This window comes from Mauremys mutica, chromosome 26 (assembly GCF_020497125.1).
Source record: "Mauremys mutica isolate MM-2020 ecotype Southern chromosome 26, ASM2049712v1, whole genome shotgun sequence".
NCBI classification, from domain to species: domain Eukaryota; kingdom Metazoa; phylum Chordata; order Testudines; family Geoemydidae; genus Mauremys; species Mauremys mutica.
The window spans coordinates 5,946,527-5,973,451 of NC_059097.1; the positions used below are offsets into that span (position 1 = coordinate 5,946,527).

A 26,925-nucleotide genomic window follows, 5' to 3' on the forward strand; every position below is an offset into this window, starting at 1 on the left:
ATGGGCACCTACAAAGTCCGCGTCGCCACGGGGAACTTCCTGCTAGCCGGGACCTTCAGCTCCATCTCCATCACCCTGGTGGGGACGCACGAGGAGAGCGACAAGAAGCCCCTCGACAACTGGGGGAAGGACTTCAACCCCGGGGCGGTGAGTACTAGTAGAACGGAGACAGGATCTGGGGACAGAACCTCCCAGTAGAAAGTGTGTGTGGGGGGGGTTGCCAACACTCATGAATTGGGGCTGTTTGATCATCAATCCCCAGCTTCTGGAGTCATGGGGTTACACTAGGCGACTCTGCATTCATCTGAAAAAATATTGAAGTTTCTAGTCCTTGTGGTTGCATAGAAAATCTGAACTAAGTGCAGCTTAAAAGATCTCCAAATAGTTAGCGTTTTTTTTAAATCTCCAGTGCTTGGAGTCATGTGACTATGACAGGAGACTGGCAGCTTTTATTGTGAGAATGTTACTGCTTATGCTAGAGAGGAGAAAGGGTGCAAATTTTCAACTGTAATTTTTTTTTATGGTGAAAGATGGCTATTTGGCACGACCTTGCACAAATTTGCACTGATTCCACTGAACTGTTTGAGTTCCAAAATAAAAAAAATCAGAATGTTTCTTTCTTCTCATTTTCAAAATGAAAGTGTTCAATTTTTCTAGGCAATGAGCATTTCTTTTATGTTTCATTTTGTTTAAAACGTTAAGAAAATGCTTGAGACAAAACAAAACATATTCTTTTCAGGTCAAATGAAATATTCTGTTCAACCTGAAATGATGTCCCCTGACTCTTCGATTTGCCAAAAATTTCATTTTTTCGGTTTGACCAAAAGTGAATCTCCCCCACCTCAACTTTGTTGGAATTGCCAGAACTGAAAAATCCCTTCTTTGTCCTCATTATACTATGTGGGGAGGATGGTGCAGTGGTTAGAGTAGTTGCCAGGGCTATGGTAGATCCTGGATCTATATTCCCTGTGCTACCACAGTCTCATTGTGTGAAAGCCTTTCTGTGACTCAGTTTTCCCATCTATATAATGGGGATAACAGCGCTGTACTACTTCACAAAAGTGCTGGGAGGGTAAAGGTGTTAAAGATTCAAGGTGCCTCCATACAGCAGTGATGGGTGCCAGATAAGTACCTGAAATAGACTAGCTGTAGAAATGCCTCAAAAATGCAGAGCACGCGGGTTACTGCTTTTTTTTTAAATCTCATGATTTGTAAAACAAACTCAGGATGGTTTGGGAGGGACGCTGCGGGATGGTGCGTGTAAGGGGGCTTTCCCTTCACCCCCCGCTCCCCGGTTCTTGCCACACGGACAGAAAGCAGAAGTCCCAAGTGCAGGCAGTGTGATGTTTACTGGGCTTAGTTCGAAGCAAACACCCATCGCGCGACACGCCGGCAGAGTCTATTTCCCAGGGCTCTGACGCTGCAGAGCCCGGCCTGTGGCCCTGTTCCTCATTTCCACCCCCCTCCTCCTTAGCAGCCCCAAAAATACCAGCCGTGCCCGCCCCTGCTCCCACCTCTTACCGCTTACGGTCATGTTCCGTTTGGAGGCGCGTGGGTCTGGGGTCTTTGTCCCACCGCTTCTGTACCCCTTGGGAGGGTGTAACGGTGCGGAGGATTCACCTCCGGGGATTAGCTCCGTCCGGCTCCGGAGCGCCCTCTGCAGGGCGTGTCCTGCCCGTTGTCTGCTCCTCTCCACTGTTTCAGACCCGCGTTGCTCTCCCGCTCAGCGGGGTTCTCTTGGGGATGCTGCCCCCAGCAGTGCCCCCTACTTCTTCCTCACCCCTCTTCCGGGGGTCACGGCCGTCCTGTGGCTCGCACCCGCCGCAGGGGCCAAGCACACCCCCAAAGCCTGGCCCCTCGCTGCAGGGGCAAGTGGCAGCCTGTATCGGCCCCGCTCCTCTGTGGCCAGGTGCAGTGCAAGGGAGGGGACCCAGGCCCACCTGAGCCAGAGACCCTCTAGCTGCAGCCTCCCTGCCCAGCCGAGCCGGTAACAGCTCCCCCTCCGCTCTCCTGATCCTGCTCTGTCTCCGGTGCTCTCCCTGGGAGCCAGTCCTCCTCCCTGGCTTGTCGGGGAGAGACTCCCGTCCGCTCTGCTTATATCTATATATCTATATATCTGCTTATATATATAGCTGCCCTAGCAGCAGCCTCTCGTCCGGCTCCGAACAAGCCTCACCCTAATTAGCTGCAGGTTTCCACAGCCTCCCTGGCAGCTTCTGCCCCACCCTCGGCTGCACCACTACAGAGGGGTAAGGAGCGAGGTTGTGTCCTGGGGAAAACCAGGCTCTTGTCCGGTTTTCAGTGGGTCATATGCCTCCCCCCGTCCCGCCTTGTCCCTCCTAACTGGTTGCTTGATCTTGGCTGGAAAGAGGAGCCAGGCAGCCACCCAGTGTATGCTCGTAGATTACACTCCCACCACGCCCTGTAACAGTTTAGTTCCATCTCTTATCACCCCATCTGGCTGTGGGCAGATGTAACACGCCGTGTCTTTCTTTCCTTCCCACATATTAGCATAAGGATAAAAAAGTCACACCCTAAATTCTATTTCAGGCTGACAAACAAGCCTGTATCCTCACACTCCACCCCCTTCTCTTTCTTTTCTTCTGGGATCCGCTGGCCCAGGTATCCTGGGAAAAGCCTAGGACATATGGCAGCACATTTCCTGATAGGGCCAGGCATCAAGGTGGAATGTGTTGATGTCCATTTACCCCACTGCCCCCTGTGCCCTGCACCTCCCCTCATGCGGACATCCATATTCCAACGAGTGTGCCAGACGCCCCATCATGGTGTGCCCGAGAGGCTGGGTCTGGGTTATCTGTCACACTGTGGTGGAGGGCCTCTTCCATGACAATTAGTGGTTGTACCTTGTGGGTCTGTGCCCCCCTTACCCACCGCAGTAGACATTGCAAAATTAGCCTAGTTAACAACAGGCCAATAGCCATAATAATCCACAGTAACATCGGGAGCCCTGATCATGGTAATATAGTCCAACATCCAGGCCACCACCAGAACTGCTTCTCCTCCTGTGACAGGGTCAAGGTGTTTTAACACCATTCTGGAGTGTATATTTTAAATCTGTCCCGTCGTTGGCAGTGGCAGTGAGCTGCTCCTGCAGGTTTCACGTGCTGTTGTCCGTATTATGAGTCCACTGGATAGTCACAGGCAAATGCGTGTAACCCTTCTGCCTGTCTGAGTTGGCAGCAACAAGGGCTGGGTTCAGTTTCTATAACGCAATGCAAAACCATCTCAAGCCCCCACCCAGTGACCTGGGACAATTACATACCACCCCCCAGGTGCCTCTAGGAGGCGATACTTCCCCTCTCGCAAGCACAGAGTCTGAGTGTAGAAAAATCTTTTTAATAAAGGAGGGAAACAATGTGCCATTATGTTGGGGAAACACCACAAACAGGATTCATAACACAAACCATGAGGAAAAGGCCCACCCCCAAGCTAGTTTGGCAGTGTCCTTTTCCCCTCAGGGTCTTAAGTCCAACCACCCAAAAGATCACCCCAAAATCCCAAAGTCCAATACCCCAAGAGTCCCTTGAGTCCAGAAACCCGAAAATCCCCGCAAAAGTCCAACAACCCAAAAGTCTCTGTCCCTGGTCAGTGCAGCCCCAGAGTTCAAAAGTTTATCTGCAGAGTTCTACACCCCGCCCCCCCCGCCAGCTGGGTGGAGGGGCGAACGGGGCATGCAGGGTGTTAAGGGGCACCTTACGTGGTCCAAGGCCGACTGCCCCGCCTCTCCGTTGGGTTCTGCTGCAGCCTTCACCATGAGCCACTCCACTCCACCAGCCGTCCTGTGAGCTGCTCCCGCCGTCCCACGAACTGCTCCACTCTACTCCGCTCCACTCGCCATCCTGCGGGCCACTCCAACCAGCCTGCAAACTGCTCTGCTCTGCTCCACTCCACTCCGCTCACCGTCCCATGGGCCATCCGCTCCACTCCACTCGCCATCCCGCAAATGGCTCAGCTCAGTTCCGCTCCACTCGCCGTCCCAAGGGCCATCCGCTCTGCTCACCAGCCCGCAAACAGCTCAGCTCAGCTCACCGCTTAGCAATAGACCTTCAGGCTCTCCTACAAGTCAACACAGCACTCAATGATCTTAGCTCTTTAGTGATTTCAGTTCTTAGGGATTTCTGCTTGTAGTAGGGGAGTCCCAGTGCTGGTGCTCCATTAGCCCAAAATGAATTCAGCATAGCAGCCTGTAACTAGACCCTTATTAGAATCAAAATTAGCTCTGCTGGTTAATAGTAGAGAGGAGATGGCACAATTGGTGTTTCACACCCTCAGGTACAAATGCCCATCACCAACTTCTCTCAATTCACTGGGTTTTGGAACCCATTTCCCTTGTCTAGCGAGTGCTCCTTAGTTGATGGTGAGTCCCTTTGTCATAAAACAGTTCCACTGGCCTTGATTCACATAATCAGGGTAACAACCCTGTATTCTTCCTGCCCCAATAACAGAGAAACTGGAGATCCCACAGCAGCCAAAGTGACCATTTGGGCAGCTGCGGGCTCATGCTAGGTGGGGTGGGTGTGCCTATGCAAACAAGACCAGCCCCTGAAGTTCTTTTCCACACTCACCACCATTCATCACCAGATGTCAGGGTAGAGCTCATCCTGACTCTGCTTACACGGGGTATTGCTTGCACCAGCTTGAGCACTTAGTAGTCACTGCTACTAATTGGAAGAGTTTAGCAGGGTTGAGCAGAGGGATTCAATAGAGGGCAACACCAGGACTTACGATCTGCATCTACTCAGAAAACGAACTTAGTCTCCTTTTCACTAGAACTAGATCTCACCGCAGTGGCATTAAGGGCCGTGCCAGCCCCGAGCTGCAGCTCCTTTGGGATGGCAGGCTGGTGTTTTGGTGAGTAGCCAGCACCAGGGGCTGGAGATGACAGGGGAACAGTTCGCAGGCACCGTAATGCCCAGGGGACAGGGCAGGCTAAGGGAGGGGAGGCTAGAGAAAGACTCAAGGGGTTGACTAGCCGGGATGTCAATTGGTATCAGAGACATCGGGGGTGATGTTTGGAGTTTTCATGGAGGGCTGGAAGATCTGGTGCATGGGGCCGGGCCAGCCGGTTGGGTGGAGATCAGGTGAGGCAGTGGGGCAGGGCCGGGCGAAGCCGTGAGGCAAGGCTGGGCGAGGCATCAGGCATCAGTCTGTCACTCAGCCAGCTTCCTCTGGCTCTTGGGGTCTTTATATAGTCTGGGTACCCACAGAGAGCATGGCCAGCGCAGCCCATCAGGGGCCTGGGCCGCTGCTGCCCTGGGGCTGCAGGTTCAAGGCTCAGGAGGGTGCCTGAGGACCTGGCAGCCTGGGGTTCAATACTGGGGCCCTGGCGGGGCCCTCGTGAGTGGGGTGTGATCAGTTTGATCACAGAGATCCCCATGGGACTGTTACCTGATGTGCTGAAATTACTTCTGAGCCCATTTTCCCTGCCAGCTTACGACTCCAGACACATTAGCCTGGGGCAAACACAGACCCAGGTCTGAACCGCATCCCCCAAAACTGCAGACTTAACTGAAAACAGCTCAGCAAGTGCTCCTGTCTCCAGCTCCCAATGGGATCCGAACCCAAATAAATCCATTTTACGCTGGCTGCAGGGTAAACTCATAAATTGTCCGCCCTCTATGAGAGAGATGCACAGCTGTTTGCTCCCTCAGGTATTAATCACTTACTCTGGGTTAGTTACTAAACAAAAGTGATTTTATTAAGTATAAAAGGAGGATTTAAGAGGTTCCAAGTAATAGCAGACAGAACAAAGCAAGTTACCAAGCAAAATAAAACAAAACCCGCACGTCTAAGCCTAATGCATTAAGAAACAGAATACAGGTAAATCTCACCCTCAGAGATGTTCTTTCCCAGACTAGAGTCCTTCCTAGTCTGGGCCCAATGCTGTCTCCTAGTACAGCCCTTGTTAGTTCCAGCTCAGGTGGTAACTCGAGGATTTCTCATGACTGGCAGCCCCCCCCCTTTGTTCTCTTCCACCCCCTTTTTATAGCTTTGGTCTTTCTGGGTCTCCACCCCTCCTTCTAAATGGAAAAGCGCCAGGTTTATTATGGATTCCAGTTCAGGTGACATGATCACACGTCACTGTAAGACTTCATTACCCACTTGCTGGCGTACACGTATCCAGGAAGGCTGCTGAGTAAACAGAGCCATTTACAAGCAATTGTCCTAGTCAATAGGAGCCATCCAGATTCCAAACCACCATTAACGGCCCACACTTTGCATAATGACAATAGGACCTCAGAGTTATATTTCATATTCCTAGTTTCAGATACAAGACTGATACATTCATACAAATAGGATGACCACACGCAGTAGATTATAAGCTTTGTAATGATACCCTACCAGAGACCTTTCGCATAAAGCATATTCCAGTTACATCATATCCACACTTATAAAAAATATTTTTATAAAACATAGGGAGTGCAACCTCACATGGGGTGCGCCTCTCATTAAACCGCAAGGCATGGATGGGGTGGGCTGAGCTCACGGTAGAGGGCTTGGATGGGCGGGGGCAGGATATCAGCCTTCGCTTTAACTGAGGCCAAGTTTAGAGGCACACGGCTGCTCTGGCCTGTTTCTGGCAGCTTCTAAAACACGGTGGGCGCCGCTAGAGGGCTCACAAAAGCTTTAAAGGGATTGGGCCCTTCTCCTATACACGGCTCGGCTACGCTGAGTTACCTCAAGCTGCAGTGAAATCGGAAAACCTTGGCCTCTCCCTCCAGGCTAATGAAAGGCAGGTGCTGAGTAGAACAGTAGTTGCAACAGTGACCTGGCCGAGCTGCGGTTCCTTGGAGACTTTCACACCATGGAGGCACAGGAGGCCAACAAGTATTTTATTTGTGGGTGGGGGTGGAGACAGATGCTGCTGGATTAATCCCTGAGTCACACTCTCATGCTCTGGTTCTTCTCTCACCCCGCTGCAGGTGGAAGAGTTCAAACTATGCTGCCGGCGCTGGCTGGGGGACATCGTCCTGGTGCGGCTCCACAAGGAGCCCTACTCCTTCTACCCCACCGACAACTGGTACTGCAGCTTCGTGGAGGTCATCTCCCCCAACGGCCAGACCTACCGCTTCCCCTGCTACCAGTGGGTCGAGGGCTACCGCACCCTGGAGCTGCGGGAGGGCAAAGGTAGGGGGCTGTTGGTTGGGGGCCAGCCTGCAGCCACTTGGGCTCATAGGGAGGTGGGAGGGATAGCTCAGGGGTTTGAGCATTGGCTTGCTAAACCCAGGGTTGTGAGTTCAATCCTTGAGGGGGCCACTTAGGAATCCAGGGCACAATCAGTACTTGGTCCTGCTAGTGAAGGCAGGGGCTGGACTCAATGACCTTTCAAGGTCCCTTCCAGTTCTAGGAGATAAATTAAATGACATATCCTAATAGCTAGCTATTTATCCCAGCAAACATCCCCCTCTATCTTTCCATCCATCCCTATACACCCCCTCTATTTATCCATCCCCGTACACCTGCTCTATCTACCCATCCCCATTTACCCCCTCTATTTATTCATCCCTGTACACACCCCTGTATCTATGTATTCCTGTACACACCCTTCTGTCTATCCAACCCCATCCACCCCTCTATCTATCCATCCCCGTACACACCCCTGTATCTATCCATCCATCCTCATACTACTTCTGTATCTATCCATCCCCGTACACACCCATTAATCTAGCCAACCCCATACACTCTCTCTCTCTCTATCCTTCCCCGAAAACAGCCTTTTGTCGATCCGTCCCCGTACACAACCTTCTGTCTATCCATCCCCCTCCAAACCCCTCTATGTATCCATCCCACACACACCCCTGTCTATCCATCCCCATACACCTCCTATATCTATCCATCCCCATCCACATCCTTCTCTCTTTCCAGCCATGTCCACCCCTCTATCCATCCCTCCCCATACATCCAGTCCATTTATCCATCCCCATGCACCCCCTCTATCTATGCATCCATGTCCAAACCGCTCCATCCATCCATCCCCATCCCCATCCACACCCCTCTATCTATCCATCCCCATACACACCTTCTGTCTATCCATCAATACCCATACACTCCTGGTATTTAGCCATCCCTGTACACACCTTTCTGTCTATCCAACCCTGTCCTCCTCCTATCTATCCATCTAATCTAGCCAACCCCATACTCTCTCTCTATCCTTCCCCGAAAAGAGCCTTTTGTCTATCCATCCCCGTACACCTCATTTATCTATCCATCCCTGTACACAACCATCTGTCTATCCATCCCCCTCCAAACCCCTCTATGTATCCATCCCACACACACCCCTGTCTATCCATCCCCATACACCTCCTATATCCATTAATCCCCATCCACACCCGTCTATCCATTCATCCCCATCCACATCCTTCTCTCTTTCCATCCCCATCCACATCCTTCTGTCTATCCAGCCATGTCCACCCCTCTATCTCTCCATCTCCATACATGCCCTCTCTGTATCCCTCCCCGTACACGCCCCTTCTATCTGTCCATCCCCGTACACCCCCTATATTTATCCATCCCCGTATAACCCCTATATCTATCCATTCCTGTCTATACCCCTCTATCTAGCTATCCTCATACACACCTCTCTATCTACCCATCCATCCCCATACACCCCCTCTGTCTATCCACCCCTGTCCACACCCCTGTATCTATCCCTCTCAATGAACCCCCTCTAGCTATCCATCCCTCCCCATACACCCAGTCCATTTATCCATCCCCATGCAACCCCTCTATCTATGCATCCATGTCCATACCGCTCCATCCATCCATCCCCATCCCCACCCACACCCCTCTACCTATATATCCCCATACACCCCCTCTGCCTATCCATCCCCATCCACACCCCTCTATCTATCCATCCCCATACATCTCCTCTATCTAGCAATCCCTATACATCCCCTCTATCTATCCATCCCTGTACACACCTTCTGTCTATCCAACCCCGTCCACCCCTCTATCTATCCATCCCCGTTCACACCCCATCTATCCATCCCCGTACACATCCCCTATCTATCCATCCTTGTACACACCCCTCTAGCTATCCATCAATACCCATACACTCCCGGTATTTATCCATCCCCGTACACCCCCTCTATTTATCCATCCCTGTACACACCTTTCTGTCTATCCAACCGCGTCCACCTCCTATCTATCCATACACATATACCCCCTCTACCTATCCAACCCCGTACACACACCCCTATCTATCGAACCCATACCCACCTGTCTATCTAGCCATCACCGTACACCCCCTCCATCTATCAATCCTGATAGACCCCCTTTATCTATCAATCCCCATACATGCCCTTCTGCTATCCAACCCCGTATACTCACCCATATCTAGCCATCCCTGTACACGCCCACATCTATCCAGCCCCGTACATACTCTTCTAGCTATTTAGCCCCATGCATCCCCTCTATCTATCCATCCCTGTACAATCCCTCTATCTGTCCATCCCCATCTACACCCCTCTATCTATCCATCCCGATACACCCCCTCTGTCTATCCATCCCCGTACAAACCCTTTTATCTGTCGATCTATCGATCTATCCCTGTCTCTCGCCCAGGCCAGATGATTTGCGACGATGCCGATTTCCCGTTGCTGCTGGAGCAGCGGCAGGCTGAGCTGACGCACCGGCGCGAGTGCTATGGGTGAGTGAGAACCCAGTGGGGGTTGAGGGAGATCCCTGGGGCTCAGGGCTGCGCAGGGTCCCAGGGATGGAGGTGGTGGTAGAAACCACAAAACAGGTGGGCCCGGGACTGCGGCTGAGTGATTGTCGGGGCAGCGGCAGGCCAGGGCTAATATCCCCTGGGTCTCTCCCTGCCCAGGTGGAAGGAGTTTGCTCCTGGACTGCCCCGGTGCCTGGACGTGGACAACATCAGTGACCTGGACTCTAACTCCACGTACTCCTTAACCAAGAGCACCAACTTCCTGCTGCGCGTGGGGAACGCGTGAGTGCGGCTTCCCCACGGCCCAGACCTGTTCCCAGCGCCTGCCCCTAGACCTGCCCTTAGAAACTACCCCCAACCCTGTACAGTAACCGTAACCCTGTACCCAACTCCGTACAGTAACCGTAACCCTGTACACCACCCCGTACAGTAACCGTAACCCTGTACACCACCCTGTACACTAACCCTAACCCTGTACCCAACTCCGTACAGTAACCGTAACCCTGTACCCAACTCCGTACAGTAACCGTAACCCTGTACACCACCCTGTACACTAACCCTAACCCTGTACCCAACCCTGTACAGTAACCGTAACCCTGTACACTAATCCTAACTCTGTACAGTAACTGTAACCCTGTACACTAACCCTAACCCTGTACCCAACCCCGTACAGTAACCGTAACCCTGTACACAACCCTTTACAGTAACCGTAACCCTGTGCACTAATCCTAACCCTGTACCCAACCCTGTACACTAACTCTAACCCTGTATCCAACCCTGTACACTAACCCTAACCCTGTACACTAACCCTGTACAGTAACCGTAACCCTGTACACTAACCCTAACCCTGTACCCAACCCTGTACACTAACCCTAATCCTGTACCCAACCCTGTACACTAACCGTAACCCTGTACCCAACCCTGTACACTAACCCTAACCCTGTACCCAACCCCGTACAGTAACCATAACCCTGTACACAACCCTGTACACTAATCCTAACCCTGTACCCAACCCTGTACACTAACCCTATACACAAGCCTCTACATTAAGGCTAACCCTGTACAGAGTCTTGTGGCACCTTATAGACTAACAGACGTTTATAAGGTGCCACAAGACTCTTTGCTGCTTTTACAGATCCAGACTAACACGGCGACCCCTCTGATACTTAACCCTGTACAGTGACCCTAACCCTGTGCACAACCCTAACCCTATACACAACCCTATAAACTAACCCTAACTCTATACACTAACCTGACACAGTAACCCGAACCCTTCATCAAGACCTCCCCCTTACTCGAGCACGGGGTCAATGTGTGACTGCCGGCCCCCACAGCCCAGGTGATTCCTGAGACTAAACCCAAACCCTAGCCCTAACCCTAACCCTGTACTATCTCCTTTCCCTAATCCCAGGGGCGGCTCTAGCGATTTCGCCGCCCCAAGCAGGGGAGGCTCTGCCGGTCGCTGGTCCCGCGGCTCCGGTGGACCTCCTGCAGGCACGCCTGCGAGAGGTCCGCCGGAGCCGCCTGCCGCCCTCCTGGCAACCGGCAGAGCGCCCCCCGCGGCATGCCGCCCCAAGCACGCGCTTGGCATGCTGGGGTCTGGAGCCGGCCCTGCCTAATCCTACCCTAACCCATATCCTATACCCTTTCTCTCACTCTACCTGTGCCCTATAGTCCTGCCCTAGCCCTAACCCGACCGTGTAGCCTGATGCCTTTCCATAACCTTAACTCTGACCCTTCTTCAAGACACTCACCTTCCCACAGTGTGGGAGGGATGTGTGTGTGCAGCCCAGCCCCCGAGGCCTAGCCCCAGGGACTAACCCCTAACCCTCCTCTATACCCTAACCCTTATCCCTAGCCCTACTCTATACCCTAAATTTATCTATTCCCATACACATTCATTCTTTCTCTCCCTCTCTTGCTCTCTCTCATTCTCTCTATCCCCACCCATCAACCTATCTGTCTGTCTATCCATCCCCAGACACCCCCCATCCCATATTACTCACTCTAGTCCTTGTTGTAGGGGAGAAGAGTTTGAAAACTCAGGTGTAACCAACCCAGCCATGCTGCCTGAGTCTGCTGAGAGCGTGAGCCCATCGCCCTGACAGAGGGAAGCTTCCCCGAGTGTGGCTCCACTTTGCCACCAGTGCATCTCTGGGGGGGGGAGGGAAAGGGGGGCCCTATTTGTTATTGTCGGGGGCAGAAAGGGCCAACCCCATCTCACATGTCTCTCTGCCCCCTCCCCAGGCAGGTGGAGCTGCGGCTGAAGGGTTTCCTGAGCTGCACCAACTCGTGGGCGAAGCTGGACGACATCAACAAGGTTTTCTGCTTCAACAAGACCCCGGTCACAGGTAGGTGACCCCTCCCCACCCCCACCCCGAGCCCTGCTCGCCTGGGCCCACCGGAGCCGCCCCCCCCCCCACAGAGCAGGGTGATTGGGACGGGTGTGACGCAAGCGGCTGGAGACCCCAGCACTGCTTGTGCCAGGCCCTGCCCAGAGCTTCCCATCCGCGATCAGGGACCCCCCCAGCCATGTGCCAGGTGCTGCCCAGACTCCCTCCGAGATCAGGCCCCCCTCATGCTGGACCGTTAGCCCCGTTCTCCAGCAGGGGGAGGCCGTGGCCTGAGAGACGCCGCAAGCTGCCCCAGGCACCCTGAGCAGGACTCGAACCCGGCTCCCCTGAGTCCCGGACCGTTAACCCCGCGGCTGCCCTGCCCGTGTCCCCCCCAGAGTACGTGCGGGCGCACTGGCGAGAGGACACGTTCTTCGGGAACCAGTTCCTGAACGGGGTCCACCCAATGGTGATCCAGCGCTGCACGGGGCTCCCCTGCAACTTCCCCGTCACGCCGGCCATGGTGGCCTCCTCCCTGGGGGAGAGCTGCAGCCTGCAGGACGAGCTGGAGGTAAGTGGGGCTCCGGGGACACCCCTGGGGGGACTTGGCCATGGTCTGAGCTCTTGGCTCCCTCCCCAGCATCACTCTGGGGATGAGCAGCCACAGGTCAGTGGTGTCCAATTCCAGCCCCAGTGGCTGCGCTCGCACTGGCCACTCGGCTCCAAGGGCTAGTCCCGGGGCACTGCTGTGGGGAAGCTCACAGCACTGGCATCCCCACTTTCTCCTGTGCCGTGGGGTCCCCGCTCTGCACCCCCAGATGCACTGGCCCCCGACTCTGCTCTGCTCCCTCTGTGCCTTGCAGAAGGGGAACATCTTCCTCGCTGACTATAAAATCCTGGAGGGCGTCCCGGTCAACACGATCAACGGCTACCAGCAGTACATCGCCGCGCCCCTCTGCCTGCTGCACCTGCAGCCCTCCGGGGAGCTCGTCCCCATAGCCATTCAGGTAACGGCCCCCACACGCTGCCTGGCGGCGCCCCCACGCAGCCCTGACACCTACACAGTCCCAGGGCTGGGCATTGCCATCTAAGGGACTGGCCCAGGGAGAGAACCCAGGAGTCCTGGCTCCCAGCCCCCCCTGTGCTAACCCACTAGACCCCATTCCCCTCCCAGAGCTGGGAAGAGAACCCAGGAGTCCTGCAACTCAGCCCCCGCCCTCCCCCACGGTAACCACTAGACCTCCCCGTTCTTCCCTTACAGAGCCAGGGAGAGAAACCAGGAGTCCTGGTTCCCTTATCCCCCTACACCCTTCTGTGTCTGCATGCGTGTGCCCACTTGCTTGTATATGCACACTCCAGCTCTGCGTGTGTGTACACACACCCCAGCTCTGTGGGTCGCCTCTTTCTAACACTGGATTTGCTGCACCATCATGTCCCCTCATCCTGGCAGCCGGGTCCCAGTCCCTGGGCTCCCCTGGGGGAAGCAGCAGGATTCACACCCCCGGCTTGCGCCAACCCGCCCCCCACACCCCTCCTGTTTCTCCCCCCAAACCCCTCCTGTGTCTCTCCCCCCCGCAGCTCAGCCAGTGCCCAGGCCCCGACAGCCCCATCTTCCTGCCCAGTGACTCCGAGTGGGACTGGATCCTGGCCAAGACCTGGGTGCGCTACGCTGAGTTCCTGGTGCACGAGGCCGTCAGCCACCTGCTGCTCACCCACCTGATCGACGAGGCCTTCGCCCTGGCCACCCTGCGCCAGCTGCCCATGTGCCACCCGCTCTTCAAGGTGAGAGAGGGGCCGGGCTTCCCCCCCCACCCCCAGCCAGCTGTGCCCAGATGTGCGGGAGAGAAGAGCCCAGCAGGGGGAGCGTGCCAGACGGGCCCCCGCTGCCGGCATCCAGCTGTGCCCAGCTGCACATGCGTGTGCCTGGCGGGTGCTTGTGCCTGGCATGCCAGGCCGGGCGTGCCCCACGCTGGCCGTGTTCCACCCATCGCGGTCCAGCACCTTCTGACCTCGTGGAAGAAGGGGGAGAAGGAGCTGCTGCTGGTTTCTTGGAGGGGCCAGGTCCTTGCCCCCTCGGATATGTGCAGGGGTGAGGGTGGGGAGAGGCTCCCTGCTTGCCCTCACCCACCCCTGTCTCTTCCCCTCCCTAGCTGCTGCTGCCCCACACCCGCTACACGCTGCACATCAACGTCCTGGCCAGGATCCTGCTACTCGGACGCGGAGGGATCATCGAAAGGGTGAGAGGACCCCACGATCAGGGGCACTGGACCCCGCTCCCCTTCCAGAGCTGGGGAGAGAACTCAGGAGTCTTGGCTCCCAATCCCCCTCCTCGGGCCCCAGCTCCTACTGCTCTAACCACTAGGCCTCCACTCCTGTCCCTAAGCCGGGGAGACAACCCAGGAGTCCTGGATCCCTGCTCCCCCAGCTCTAACCACTAGCCCCCACTCCCCTCCCAGAGCCATGTACTTGGGAATAAAATATGCCTGTCGCCCGAGGTACCAGCCTCACCTGGAACCCCTGAAGCTCTCTTCTCGTATTGTCTTGCCGTGAAAACCACATTGGGAACCTCCTGGAGAGCATTTCCAGCCTCCATCTCAGTTGGTCCTGGTGTTTGCACCATACGGCTCTGCGGACGCAACCTCTGCTTTCAGCTCATCGGTACTGTTAGCAATTAACTTCCAGAACTCCTGAAGGACGGATGAGGTCCCAGCGGGCTGAAGGGCAAACACGGCATCTGCCTTCGAAAAGAAGAACAAAGAGGATCCAGGGAATTATAAACCGGTCGGTCTATCTGGAAGATGCTGGAACAAATGATTAAACAATCAATATGTGCCCAGAGGATCATAGGGTTAGAAGGAATGGCCCACATGGATTTGTCAAGAACAAATCATGCCAGACCAACCTAATTTCCTTCTTGGACAGCGTTGCTGGCCTTGTGGCTGGGGAGAAGCAGTAGATGTGATATATCTTGATTTATATCTTGATTTGAGTCTTTTGACACATGCCAGGGAAATTTGGGCTGGATGGAATTTCTATGGGTGATTGAAAGACCAGACACCAAGAGTGGGTTCTCAATGGTCAGCTGTCAAACAGGGAATCTCGTGGGGTCCCACAAGAGGTCAGGCCTGGTTCGGCGCTATTCATTATTGTCATGAATGACTTGGATTACGGAGTGGAGCGTTGATAAAATTTGTAGCTGACACGGAGGCCGGAGGGGTTGCAAGCACTTCAACGGGCAGGATTAGATCTCAAAGCAATTGCGACAGCTCAGAAAATTGGGCTGCAATCGACAGGCTGAAATTCAGTGAAGACAAGTGCAAAGTGCACCACTGAGGAAGGAAAACTCCAACGCCCAACTGCACAATGGGACATAACTAGCTGCCAAGAGACGTACTACTCAAAAGGACCTGGGTGTTATAATGGAATATAAGACAACAACGTGATGCAGTTGGGGAAAAGACTAATATCATTCTAGGCTGTACTAACGGGAGTGTCATGAGTAAAACCCGGGAGGTCATTGTCTGGCCCTGGTGAGACCTCAGCTGGAGAACTGGGTGGGGAAAGGGCATCACACTTTAGGAGAGAAGTGGCCAAATTGGAGAGAGTCCAGAAAAGAGGAACAAACATGATAAAAGGTTTAGAAACCCTGATCTATGAGGCCAGGTTAAAAAAAAAAGAGGGCACATTTAGTCCTGAGCGAAGAAGACCAAGAGGGGAGACCTGATAGTCTTCAAATATGTTACAAAGAGGACGATGATCAATTGTTTTCTGGTCCTGCTGAAGGCAGGACAAGAAGTAATGGGATTAATCTTCAACAAGGGAGATTGAGGTTAGATGTTAGGAAAAGCTTTCTCTCGCTAAAGATAGTTAACTCTGGAGCAAGCACAGAGGATGGACTCTCCATCATTGGAGGTTTCTAAGAACTGGTTGGACAAACACCGGAGGTTGCGAGTGATTGGGTCATTTCCAGGGTACAACGCAAAGCGAAACATCGGGGAGGCACATTTGTCACGGGGCGTATTGTCAGTTGTCTCGTTGCGCTGAAATAGATGGTGGTGGTATTTCATTCTAACCCACCCCCTGGCTCAGAGGTTGAAGGCTCTGTCTCTGGTCCCTTCCCAGGCCACGGGCTCGGGGATCGAGGGGACCAAGGTGCTGATGGCCAAGGGCATGGCCTGCCTGACCTACAACTCCCTCTGCTTCCCTGATGACATCCAAGAGCGCGGGGTTGACTGCATCCCCAACTACTACTACAGGGATGATGGGCTGAAGATCTGGTCGGCCATTGAGAGGTAAGGAGCAGGAGCCGGGGCAGAGGGTGGCGAGGAAGCAGATGGCATGTGGGAAATTCCCACCAGCTCAGAGTTGCTTGGAAGCACGGCTTTCCTGCCACGTAAAGAATTCTGAGTAAAAAAAAACTGGAATTGCCCAAAAGGCACTTTTTCAGACACCTGCCCCCACGCACCCAGCTAGACTGCATGAAAGCTCCTTGAGCCACTCATGATTCACACAGAGAAGGGCACCAGCTAGTACTGGCCAGCCTTGCACACCAGGACTATACCATCTCGCCCTGGTCAGAAGCCTGGCCAGTTTCCCAGTCCACCCCTCCCTCACTGTGGGACTAAATCAGGGGGCCCAGATAATCTTCATCCAAGAATATTAAAGGAACTGGCACATGAAATTGCAAACCCATTAGCAAGAATTTTTAATGAATCAGTAAACTCAGGGGTTGTGCCGTACGACTGGAGAATTGCTAACATAGTTCCTATTCTTAAGAAAGGGAAAAAATGTGATCCGAGTAACTATAGGCCTGTTAGTTTGACATCTGTAGTATGCAAGGTCTTGGAAAAAATTTTGAAGGAGAAAGTAGTGAAGAACATTGAGGTCAATGGTAATTGGGACAAAATACAACATGGTTTTACAAAAGGTAGATCTTGCCAAACCAACCTGATCTCCTTCTTTGAGAAGCTAACAGATTTTTTAGACAAAGGAAATGCAGTGGATCTAATTTACCTTGATTTCAATAAGGCATTTGACACGGTTCCAGATGGGGAATTATTAGCTAAATTGGAAAAGAAGGGGATCAATATGAAAATGGAAAGGTGGATAAGGAACTGGTTAAAGGGGAGACTACAACAGGTCGAACTGTCAGGCTGGAAGGAGGTTACTAGTGGAGTTCCTCAGGGATCGGTTTTGGGACCAATCTTATTTAATCTTTTTATTACTGACCTTGGCACAAAAAGTGGGAATGTGCTAATAAAGTTTGCGGATGACACAAAGCTGGGAGGTATTGCTAACACAGAGAAGGACCGGGATATCCTACAGGAAGATCTGGATGACCTTGTAAACTGGAGTAATAGTAATAGGATGAAATTTAATAGTGAAAAGTGCAAGGTCATGCATTTAGGGAGTAATAACAAGAATTTTGGTTATAAATTGGGGATGCATCAGTTGGAAGTAACAGAGGAGGAGAAGGACCTCAGAGTATTGGTTGATCACAGGATGACTATGAGCCGCCAATGTGATATGGCTGTTAAAAAATCTAATGTGGTCTTGGGATGCATCAGGCGAGGTATTTCCAGTAAAGATAAGGAGGTGTTAGTACCGTTATACAAGGCACTGGTGAGACCTCATCTGGAATACTGTGTGCAGTTCTGGTCTCCCATTGTTCTATCCTTGGGGCAGCCGGTGTAGGAAGCAATCACTTGAGGCCAGAGAGCAGGCAGCTAACCAAAACCTCCATTTTATTTACATATATACAGAGAGCACCTCAGCCGGTTGAAACCGGTTGAGCTAACCCATAATAATCTAACTCAGTTGCCATAGCAACAAAACCATGACAACCAAATACACAACACCCATGTTTAAGAAGGATGAATTCAAACTGGAACAGGTACAGAGAAGGGCTACTCGGATGATTTGAGGAATGGAAAGGAGACTGAAAGAGCTTGGCTTGTTTAGCCTAACCAAAAGAAGGCTGAGGGGAGATACGATTGCTCTCTATAAATAGATCAGAGGGGTAAATATCAAGGAGGAAGAGGAATTATTTAAGATTAGTACCAATGTGGACACCAGAACAAATGGATATAAACTGGACACTAGGAAGTTTAGACTTGAAATTAGACGAAGGTTTCTAACCATCAGAGGAGTGAAGTTCTGGAACAGCCTCCCAAGGGGAGTAGTGGGGGCAAAAGACATATCTGGCTTCAAGACTAAGCTTGATAAGTTTATGAAGGGGATGGTAGGATGGGATAGCCTAATTTTGGCAATTAATTTGGCAATCATTGATTCTCAGCAGGTACGTATGCCCAGTGGTCTGTGATGGGATGTTAGATGGGATGGGATCTGAGTTACTACAGAGAATTCTTTCCTGGGTGCTGGCTGGTGGGTCTTGCCCACATGTTCAGGGTTTAACTGATCACCATATTTGGGGTCGGGAAGGAATTTTCCTCCAGGGCAGATTGGCAGTGGCCCTGGAGGTTTTTCACCTTCCTGTGCAGCATGGGGCACGGGTCACTTGCTGGAGGATTCACTGCACCTTCAGGTCTTTAAACCACAATTTGAGGACTTCAGTAACTCAGACATAGGTTAGGGGTTTGATACAGTGGTGGGTGGGTAAGATTCTGTGGCCTGCATTGTGCAGGATGTCAGACTAGATGATCATAATGGTCCCTTCTGATGAATGATGCATATGGGTTTTCCAGGGAGCTATTTTGAGGTACAGTGTGTCACAGATTCTATTCCCAATACCTGGAGATTCCCTGGTAACAAGGCAGCGTGGTGCCAACGGTCAGCTTTGGGCACTAAAAAAGTACCACAGTGGAAAAGTCAACCCCCATCAAATATTGATGCCTGGCTTGGTGATCTGGCTGACGAATGGCTGGCATTGCGAAGAAAAGGAATGCATGAAAAATTCAAAACAATTTGGGCTGACTTATTAGAGGTCTATGATCAATGTAGACACTGAAGATAGATATGTCACATCCCCTCCTCTGCGTTTATCCTAACCCCCATCACTTACTTTGTGTGGTAGATTGGTTGGCTTAGGAAAAATGAATGAAAACTTGTAAATACACAAGAATGGAGAGGAAAAGTCAAACTTTTGGGAATTTTGCCCCAAACCAAATTCCGGGAAAAGGTCTCATTGGGAGTGAATGGAAACACTTGGTTTCAGTCAAGCCAAGATGTTTTGTGTCAATGGCGATGCTTATTTAATGTATTAACTTCCACAAGAGCAAGTGCAATTTGAAATGAAAACTTCAACTCTGCTGTAGACAAGATCCAAGATCACCTGGAGGTCAGGCCAGCGGCTTAGCCACCAGGCCATGCTCCCACAGCTAGGAAAGGGCGAAGTGGAGGGGACACTAGGTAACGGCCAGGGTGCATGGTAGCATTGGGCTGTTTGCAGACGCTGGCTGTGATGCTGGTGCACTGGGGAGCGATGTGGCCTGCACTGACCCACCAAGATGACACATCTCTGTTCTTTCCAGCTTTGTCTCTGGCATCGTCAGACACTATTACCGCAGCGACGCCCACGTCCTGGCCGACTGTGAGCTGCAGGCCTGGGCAAACGAGATCTTCCGTGAAGGCTTCCTGGGGAACGAGGCATCTGGTAAGGGCCATGTGAACCCAGAGCTCTGCAGCCACTGGTCACTGGGCTCTATGCAGGGGTGTCTGGGGGACATCTCCAGACTGCGTGTCTGTCAGCCAGATCCCAGCTGATGTCAATGGGCATCTCCCCATTGGCATCAATGGGGCCAGATCCCAGCTGGTGTCAATGGGCGTCTCTCCATCGGCGTCAATGGGGCCAGATCCCAGCTGGTGTCAATGGGTGTCTCTCCATTGGAGTCAATGGGGCCAGACCCCAGCTGGTGTCAATGGGCGTCTCTCCATTGGAGTCAATGGGGCCAGATCCCAGCTGGTGTCAATGGGCGTCTCTCCATTGGAGTCAATGGGGCCAGACCCCAGCTGGTGTCAATGGGCGTCTCTCCATTGGAGTCAATGGGGCCAGACCCCAGCTGGTGTCAATGGGCGTCTCTCCACTGGAGTCAATGGGGCCAGACCCCAGCTGGTGTCAATGGGCGTCTCTCCATTGGAGTCAATGGGGCCAGACCCCAGCTGGTGTCAATGGGCGTCTCTCCATTGGAGTCAATGGGGCCAGACCCCAGCTGGTGTCAATGGGCGTCTCGCCACTGCAGTCAATGGGGCCAGATCCCAGCTGATGTCAATGGGCGTCTCTCCATTGGAGTCAATGGGGACAGACCCCAGCTGGTGTCAATGGGTGTCTCTCCACTGGAGTAAATGGGGCCAAATCCCAGCTGATGTCAATGGGCGTCTCTCCATTGGAGTCAATGGGGCCAGACCCCAGCTGGTGTCAATGGGCGTCTCTCCGCTGGAGTCAATGGGGATAGACCCAGCTCATATCAAGTGGCCCTGCAGGCAGGGGTCCTGACCCCTGGATGGGGAGCAAGGTGTCCAACCCCATAGGGACAGGGTGGCCTGGATCACGGTGGTGGGACGGGGCTGTGGGGTGACTGGGAACGGCCCCGCTGTGGGAACAGGCAGGGCGGGGAGATGGCGCGTGGCTGAGCTGAGACCCGGAGCAGGGGAGCGACTCACTGGGGTAGGCTCCGGCAGAGGGAGGCATCGAACCGGGCTCTAGGGGTCCCAGCCCAAGGCCGCAGAGCAGGGCTGGGCCGGGTCAGTGACACCCGTTCTCCATCCCGCAGGCTTCCCCTCATCCCTGCAGAGCGTCCCTGAGCTCATCAAGTACCTGACCATGTGGATCTACTGCTGCTCGGCCCGGCACGCTGCCCTCAACAACGGGCAGGTAGGGAGAGGCCAGCCTGGGCACTCGGGGGGGGGGCTCATTCCCTACCCCCCACAGGGCCCTGGGGTGCAGCCACCGACACCCCCGCCCTGCACCCCCCACACGGGGCCCTGGGGTCCAGCCACTGACATCCCGGCACCCAGCATGGGGACCTGGGATCCCGCCACCAACACTCCCACCCTGCACCCCACCCCAATGACACCTCAATCCCCAGGACCCTGCTCTAGCGGCCAATCCCCCACCCAGCACCCAACCCCAGTGAGATCCTGGACACCTCAGGACCCTGCCACAGCCCCCCAGGACCGTCCCCCACTGCCGCACTCAGTTCCCCAACGCCCCTTCACGCTTGATTCTCCCACCCGTTGGCCGTGGGAGAGATTCCAACCAAGCCCCGGGTGCCCAGGCCTCTTGATTGAGCCAGACCTTCCCTGTACTGGTGCCCCCTGGGCGGGGTGAGGAGGGGATCCCTGGCTGGGCTGGGGGGTCCCCGGCTGCTCTGACTGGGGGTGTCTCTCTCGGCCGCAGTACGAGCTCGGCGCTTGGATGCCCAACTTCCCGGCCTCCATGAGGAACCCCCCGCCCCAGGCCAAGGGCACCTCCTCCCTGGAGAGCTACCTGGACACCATCCCGGAGGTCAACAGCACCAGCACCATCCTCTTCATCCTCTGGGTCCTCTGCTGCGAGCCGGGGGACTCGGTGAGGACACGGGAGCTAGGGGGCGCTGTGGGGCAGGGAATGGGACAGGGGCTCAGCAGGGGGCACTCTCCCCTGGCAGGCGGGGCTGGCCCCAGGGTGGTGCTAGGGGGCGCTGTGGGGCAGGGAGCAGAGCAGGGGCAGCAGGGGGCGTTATACCCTGGCAGGCGGGGCCGGCAGGGGGCGCTCTCCCCTGGCAGGCGGGGCTGGCCCCAAGGTGGAGCTAGGGGGCGCTGTGGGGCAGGGAGCAGAGCAGGGGCAGCAGGGGGCGTTATCCCCTGGCAGGCGGGGCCGGCAGTGGGGGGCGCTGTGGGGCAGGGCGGGGGGCTTGGCAGGGGGCGCTCTCCCCTGGCAGGCGGGGCTGGCCCCAGGGTGGCGCTAGGAGGCACTGGGCTGTGGCTGGGGGTGTCTCTTTAATGAGCCTTTCAGCTGAGTTCTTCCCCCCCTTGTGGTAACAATAAAGGACCCACTGACATTTCCCACGAGCCGGGGCATGAACCCAGGTGTCCCGGCCCAGCTGCACTTTGGGGGATTCCGTTCAAACACCCATAAATTCCACCGTGTTGTTTCAACCGGCCGCAGGATTCTCCTTCCCTCCCTGGCCTGAACTCTTCCCAGTGTTGCTACACAGCTGTTAAACACCTGCCCTGCGCTCTAGGGCACATGAGGGATCCTTGTGTAACCAGCCGCCCCGCCCCAGAGGTGGCTGCATCTCAGCGCCGGGCGAGGGAGCCCTTCCGTGCTGTCCCTCCACCGCTCTCCCGTTCCCTTGCAGAGACCCCTGGGCACGTACCCCGACGAGCACTTCACGGAGGAGGAGCCCAAGCGGCTGATCGCGGCCTTCCAGGGGCGCCTGGCCCAGATCTCCCAGGAGATCCAAGAGAGGAACAAATCCCTGCCCATCCCCTACCGCTACCTGGATCCCCAACGAATCGAGAACAGCACGTCCATCTGAGCCCGACCGGCGAGCCCCAGGGACGGGCCCCACGCGGCCGCTGGCAACGCTGTCCCAGCGATCCTGTCCGGGGGCAATAAACCACAGACTGGTTCCAGAATGGCTGATTCTGTCTAGTGGGGTACAGCATGGGGGGCTGGGAGCCAGGACTCCTGGGTTCTTTCCCCAGCTCTGGGAGGGGAGCGGGGGCTGGTGATTGGAGCAGGGGACTGGGAGCCTGGACTCCTGGGTTCTCTCCTTGCTTCTGGGAAGGGAATGGGGGCTGGTGGTTATAGCAGGAGAGCCAGGACTCCTGGGTTCTCTCCCTGGATCTAGGAGGGGAGTGGGGGCTGGTGAGTTAGAGCAGGGGGGGCTGGTAGCCAGGACTCCTGGGTTCTACAGCTGACTCTGGGAGGGGAGGGGAGTCTAGTTGGTAAAGCAGGGGGGTGCTGGGAGCCAGGACTCCTAGGTTCTATACCTGGATCTGGTGGGTGTGAGGGGGCTGGTGGTTAGAGCAGAGGGGGTGTGATGTTACTGACATAACCTGTAACTGTATAGATCGTTGTTGCAAACACTGTTATATATTTGCAGCAAATGTTGTGCAAAGATTGTTGTGTGAGGTATCTGTGAAAAGGTTATGATTTGCTGATTATGATTATGCTATCTGCATGCATGTATCATTTTTGTAGTTGAAGTTATGAATATTGGCTCTGTACTTGTGTGTTTTAATTCTGAAGTAGCCTTGGTAAAGCATTTGGTCAGCTTCCTTGAGAAAGGAATTTGCAAGTTAAGTGCTCAATCAAGAAACACTTAACTCACAATGGACTTTGGAAGACTCCAATCCACATAAGAAATCTTCCTGGCTACTGTCGGTACTGCGGCTCCTCCAATGGGCCGTGAGCACGGGCGTGTACTTGGCGCGGTTTACCCCTGTCCCAGACACCTGCCCCTTCTGCGGCATGAGGGAGACCCTGGCGCACATTTACGTAGAGTGCGCCAGGCTGCAGCCCCTATACCGGCTCCTCACTAATCTCCTCTTGCGTTTCTGGCTGCACTTTTCCCCCCACCTCCTTCTCCATGCACTCCCTATCCGTGGCCCCACAAAGTCGCGGGACCTCCTGGTCAACCTCCTCCTCGCCCTGGCTAAAATGGCCATCTACGTGACCAGGGAGAGGCGGTTGGCCAACGGAGACTCCTGCGACTGTGGGGCTTGTTTCCGGTCCTTAGTCCGTTCACGTCTCCGGGCGGAGTTCCTCTGGGCGGCGTCCGCTGGCTCCCTTGACGCCTTCAAGGAGCAGTGGGCGCTGTCCGTGGTTCTCTGCTCGGTGTCCCCGTCAGGCTCCCTTCTTATGACCCTTTGACCGCACTCCTGTCCCTGTTCTTTTATTAGTTGTCCCCCGCAATTAGTGGGTTTCTGAGGCCCTGTGGAACCTCTCCTTAGGCTGGGGGGGATCCGTTAGCATGGGGCGGGCTTTGCCCGCCCTGTTTCCCGGAAACCCAATAGATACTGTCGGTACAGATCTGAGTCATGCATGGATATGTGACTTGCCCATGTGACTCCAAACTCCATTTTGCTGTAATTTTCCACAGTAAGAACAAAGAGGTGTCCTTACACCTGGAGGAGACTATGAAAGGCAGCTGCATCATCTCCATCTTGTCTTCAATCCTGCTTCATACCTCTGGAGAGACTTTGCTACAAACTGAAGCTCTGAACAAAGGACTGACTGACCCATCCCAGCTGTGGATGGCCTCCAGGGACTTGATTTGAACCTGATTTATTCCATCACTGCTACAAGCCTGAACCAAGAACTTTGCCATTACTGTCTGTAACTGATTCCTTTAACCAGTTTTAGCTCTCATCTAGATTTCTTTCTTTTATGAATAAACCTTTAGATTTTAGATTCTAAAGGACTGGAAACTGTGATTTGTGGGTAAGATCTGATTTGTATGTTGACCTGGGTCTGGGCCTTGGTCCTTTGGGATCGAGGGAACCTTTTTTCTTTTATTGGGGTCTTGGTTTTCATAACCATTCATCCTCATAACTAGTGGCACTGGTGGGGATACTGGGAAACTGGAGTGTCGAAGGGAATTGCTTGTGTGACTTGTGGTCAGCCAGAGGGGTAAACCGAAGTCTTCTCTGTCTGGCTGGTTTGGTTTGCAAAGGACCCCCAGCCTTGGGCTGTAACTGTCCTGCTCTAAGCAATTTGTCCTGAATTGATATTCTCATAAGTATCCCACAAAAGGCAGCATCATTACAGGGGAGCTGGTGGTTAGAGCAAGGGGGGGCTAGGAGCCAGGACTCCTGGGTTCTCTCCTCAGCTCTGGGAGGGGAGTGGGGGCTAGTGGGTTAGAGCAGGGGGGGCTGGGAGCCAGGACTCCTGGGTTCTCTCCCCGGCTCTGGGAGGGCAGTGTGGGCTGGTGGTTAGAGCAGGGGGGGCTGGGAGCCAGGAGTCTTGTGGGTTAGCGCAGGGAGGCACAAGGCTCAAGTGAAATCACCCATCCCACACCAAGTCCTGTGTCTATGGGTAGCAAAATACCTGTCCCCAAACCCTGCCCTGGACAGGAGGGCAATACAGGACAGCTGTGGCTTTAATTAACCCTGAGCAGCAATTAAGGCCTGGAAAAGCCAGAACATAGGCTAGGACAGGCCTGCACAACATGCAGCCCGTGTGGGCTCGCGGTGCGGCCCGCAGGCAAGCGGCGGGGTGGGGGCTATTGGGTTTGCCCAGGGCCGGTGCAACTCTCTGGGATTTTTCCTGCTCCCATTGGCTTCCAGCAGGCAGAGTCTCTCCCCCTCCCCCTGCCTCAGGGTCATGTTGCAGCACTTTGTGTGTGACATGCTGCTTCTATGATGAGCTGCATGCAATGCGAGGCGGGGCTCCCCACCACTACCCTACCCCTGTGCATGGACACCTGCAATAGGGGTGAGGAGGAGGAGGAGGAGGAGGAGGAGGAGGCTAGCGCACAGCACACAAGCCGAGAAACCATTCTTCCCGACAGCCAGGAACTGTTTATCACCCTGGAGCCGATACACTCACCAGAGATGCCTTCTCCGGCTTCATGGTCCATGAGCTTGGGTTGGGAGGGTATCTTTGTAAATATAATGCATGGTTTAAAAGCAAGCAGCAGAATTAAAAGCAGGGTAAATGTTTCAGTCAATTTAAGGACAGAATGAAAGGCAGCCCTAACCCTAACCCTAACCATGCAAGAGTTGTAAGAGGTGCCGTTTATCGCCTCACTTTTAGTTGATAAGGATGGAACGCTGGTTTCAGCAGAAACCTTGAGATAAGGTCGTGTCTAAAGGGAGTTTGTATTAACAAAGGATAACCGTTAGCCACTGATGTATGTAACGGGAAAGTGTAAATACTTGTCTTATACTGCCTGTAGGGGGAAGATCTGCCTAAGGTCGGGGGGGGGGGCCTGTCCGACCGCAGTCTTCCCTTGCAATTGCTCGTAATAAACTGTCTCTGACTTGTTGCTAACAAACACAGAGTGAGGACTTGTTTTCTTCCACAAGGATTAATTTGCCCTGAAGACTTGGGATGCATTCGCGGCCAGTACAGCCCCTCCTCTTCAATGGCCAACAAAACAGGTGCTTGGTATGGGGAAAAGAGGGTGCTGCGTGTGTGATCTCTCACACCAAACCGGCAGGGTCTCAATGTAAGAGGCAAAATGTGACCTTGTACTGAAAGTACATGTGGTTTGTAATGTTAACAGCTTGGTTCACTGTGAAAGAGTCTACCCATTGTTCTCTAAAATGTGTCTTTTTAAATACTATTCTCCCTTTTTTTCCTCCCACAGCTGCCAATGTTTCAACGCTTCCCCTTATCATCAGCAAAGAATCCTGTGGCACCTTATAGACTAACAGACGTTTTGCAGCATGAGCTTTCGTGGGTGAATACCCACTTCGTCAGATGCAAGTAGTGGAAATTTCCAGGGGCAGGTATATATAAGCAAGCAAGAAGCAGGCTACAGATAACGAGGTTAGATCAATCAGGGAGGGTGAGGCCCTCTTCTAGCAGCTGAGGTGTGAAAACCAAGGGAGGAGAAACTGCCTCTGTAGTTGGCAAGCCATTCACAGTCTTTGTTTAATCCTGAGCTGATGGTGTCAAATTTGCAGATGAACTGAAGCTCAGCAGTTTCTCTTTGAAGTCTGGTCCTAAAGTTTTTTCGCTGCAGGATGGCCACCTTAAGATCTGCTATTGTGTGGCCAGGGAGGTTGAAGTGTTCTCCTACAGGTTTTTGTATATTGCCATTCCTAATATCTGATTTGTGTCCATTTATCCTTTTCCTTAGGCCTGGTCTACACTAGGACTTTAAATCGAATTTAGCAGCGTTAATTCGAACTAACCGCTCAACCGTCCACACCAGGAAGCCATTTAATTCGAACTAGAGGGCTCTTTAGTTCAAATTCGGTACTCCACCCCGACAGGTGGAGTAACGCTAA

General features: G+C 53.7%; 1 protein-coding gene across 1 annotated transcript; it reads left to right on the forward strand.

The window, feature by feature from the left end:
- LOC123356735 (hydroperoxide isomerase ALOXE3-like) lies at positions 1–22,499 on the forward strand. Its single transcript, XM_045000108.1, has 14 exons — positions 1–147; positions 6,945–7,149; positions 9,586–9,670; positions 9,848–9,970; positions 11,936–12,039; positions 12,420–12,592; positions 12,885–13,028; positions 13,600–13,803; positions 14,172–14,258; positions 16,144–16,313; positions 19,512–19,633; positions 20,751–20,851; positions 21,377–21,547; positions 22,320–22,499. Exons 1-14 carry the CDS (start codon positions 1–3, stop codon positions 22,497–22,499), a joined length of 2,016 nt encoding a protein of 671 aa, XP_044856043.1.
- Positions 22,500–26,925: the final 4,426 nt, after the last annotated feature.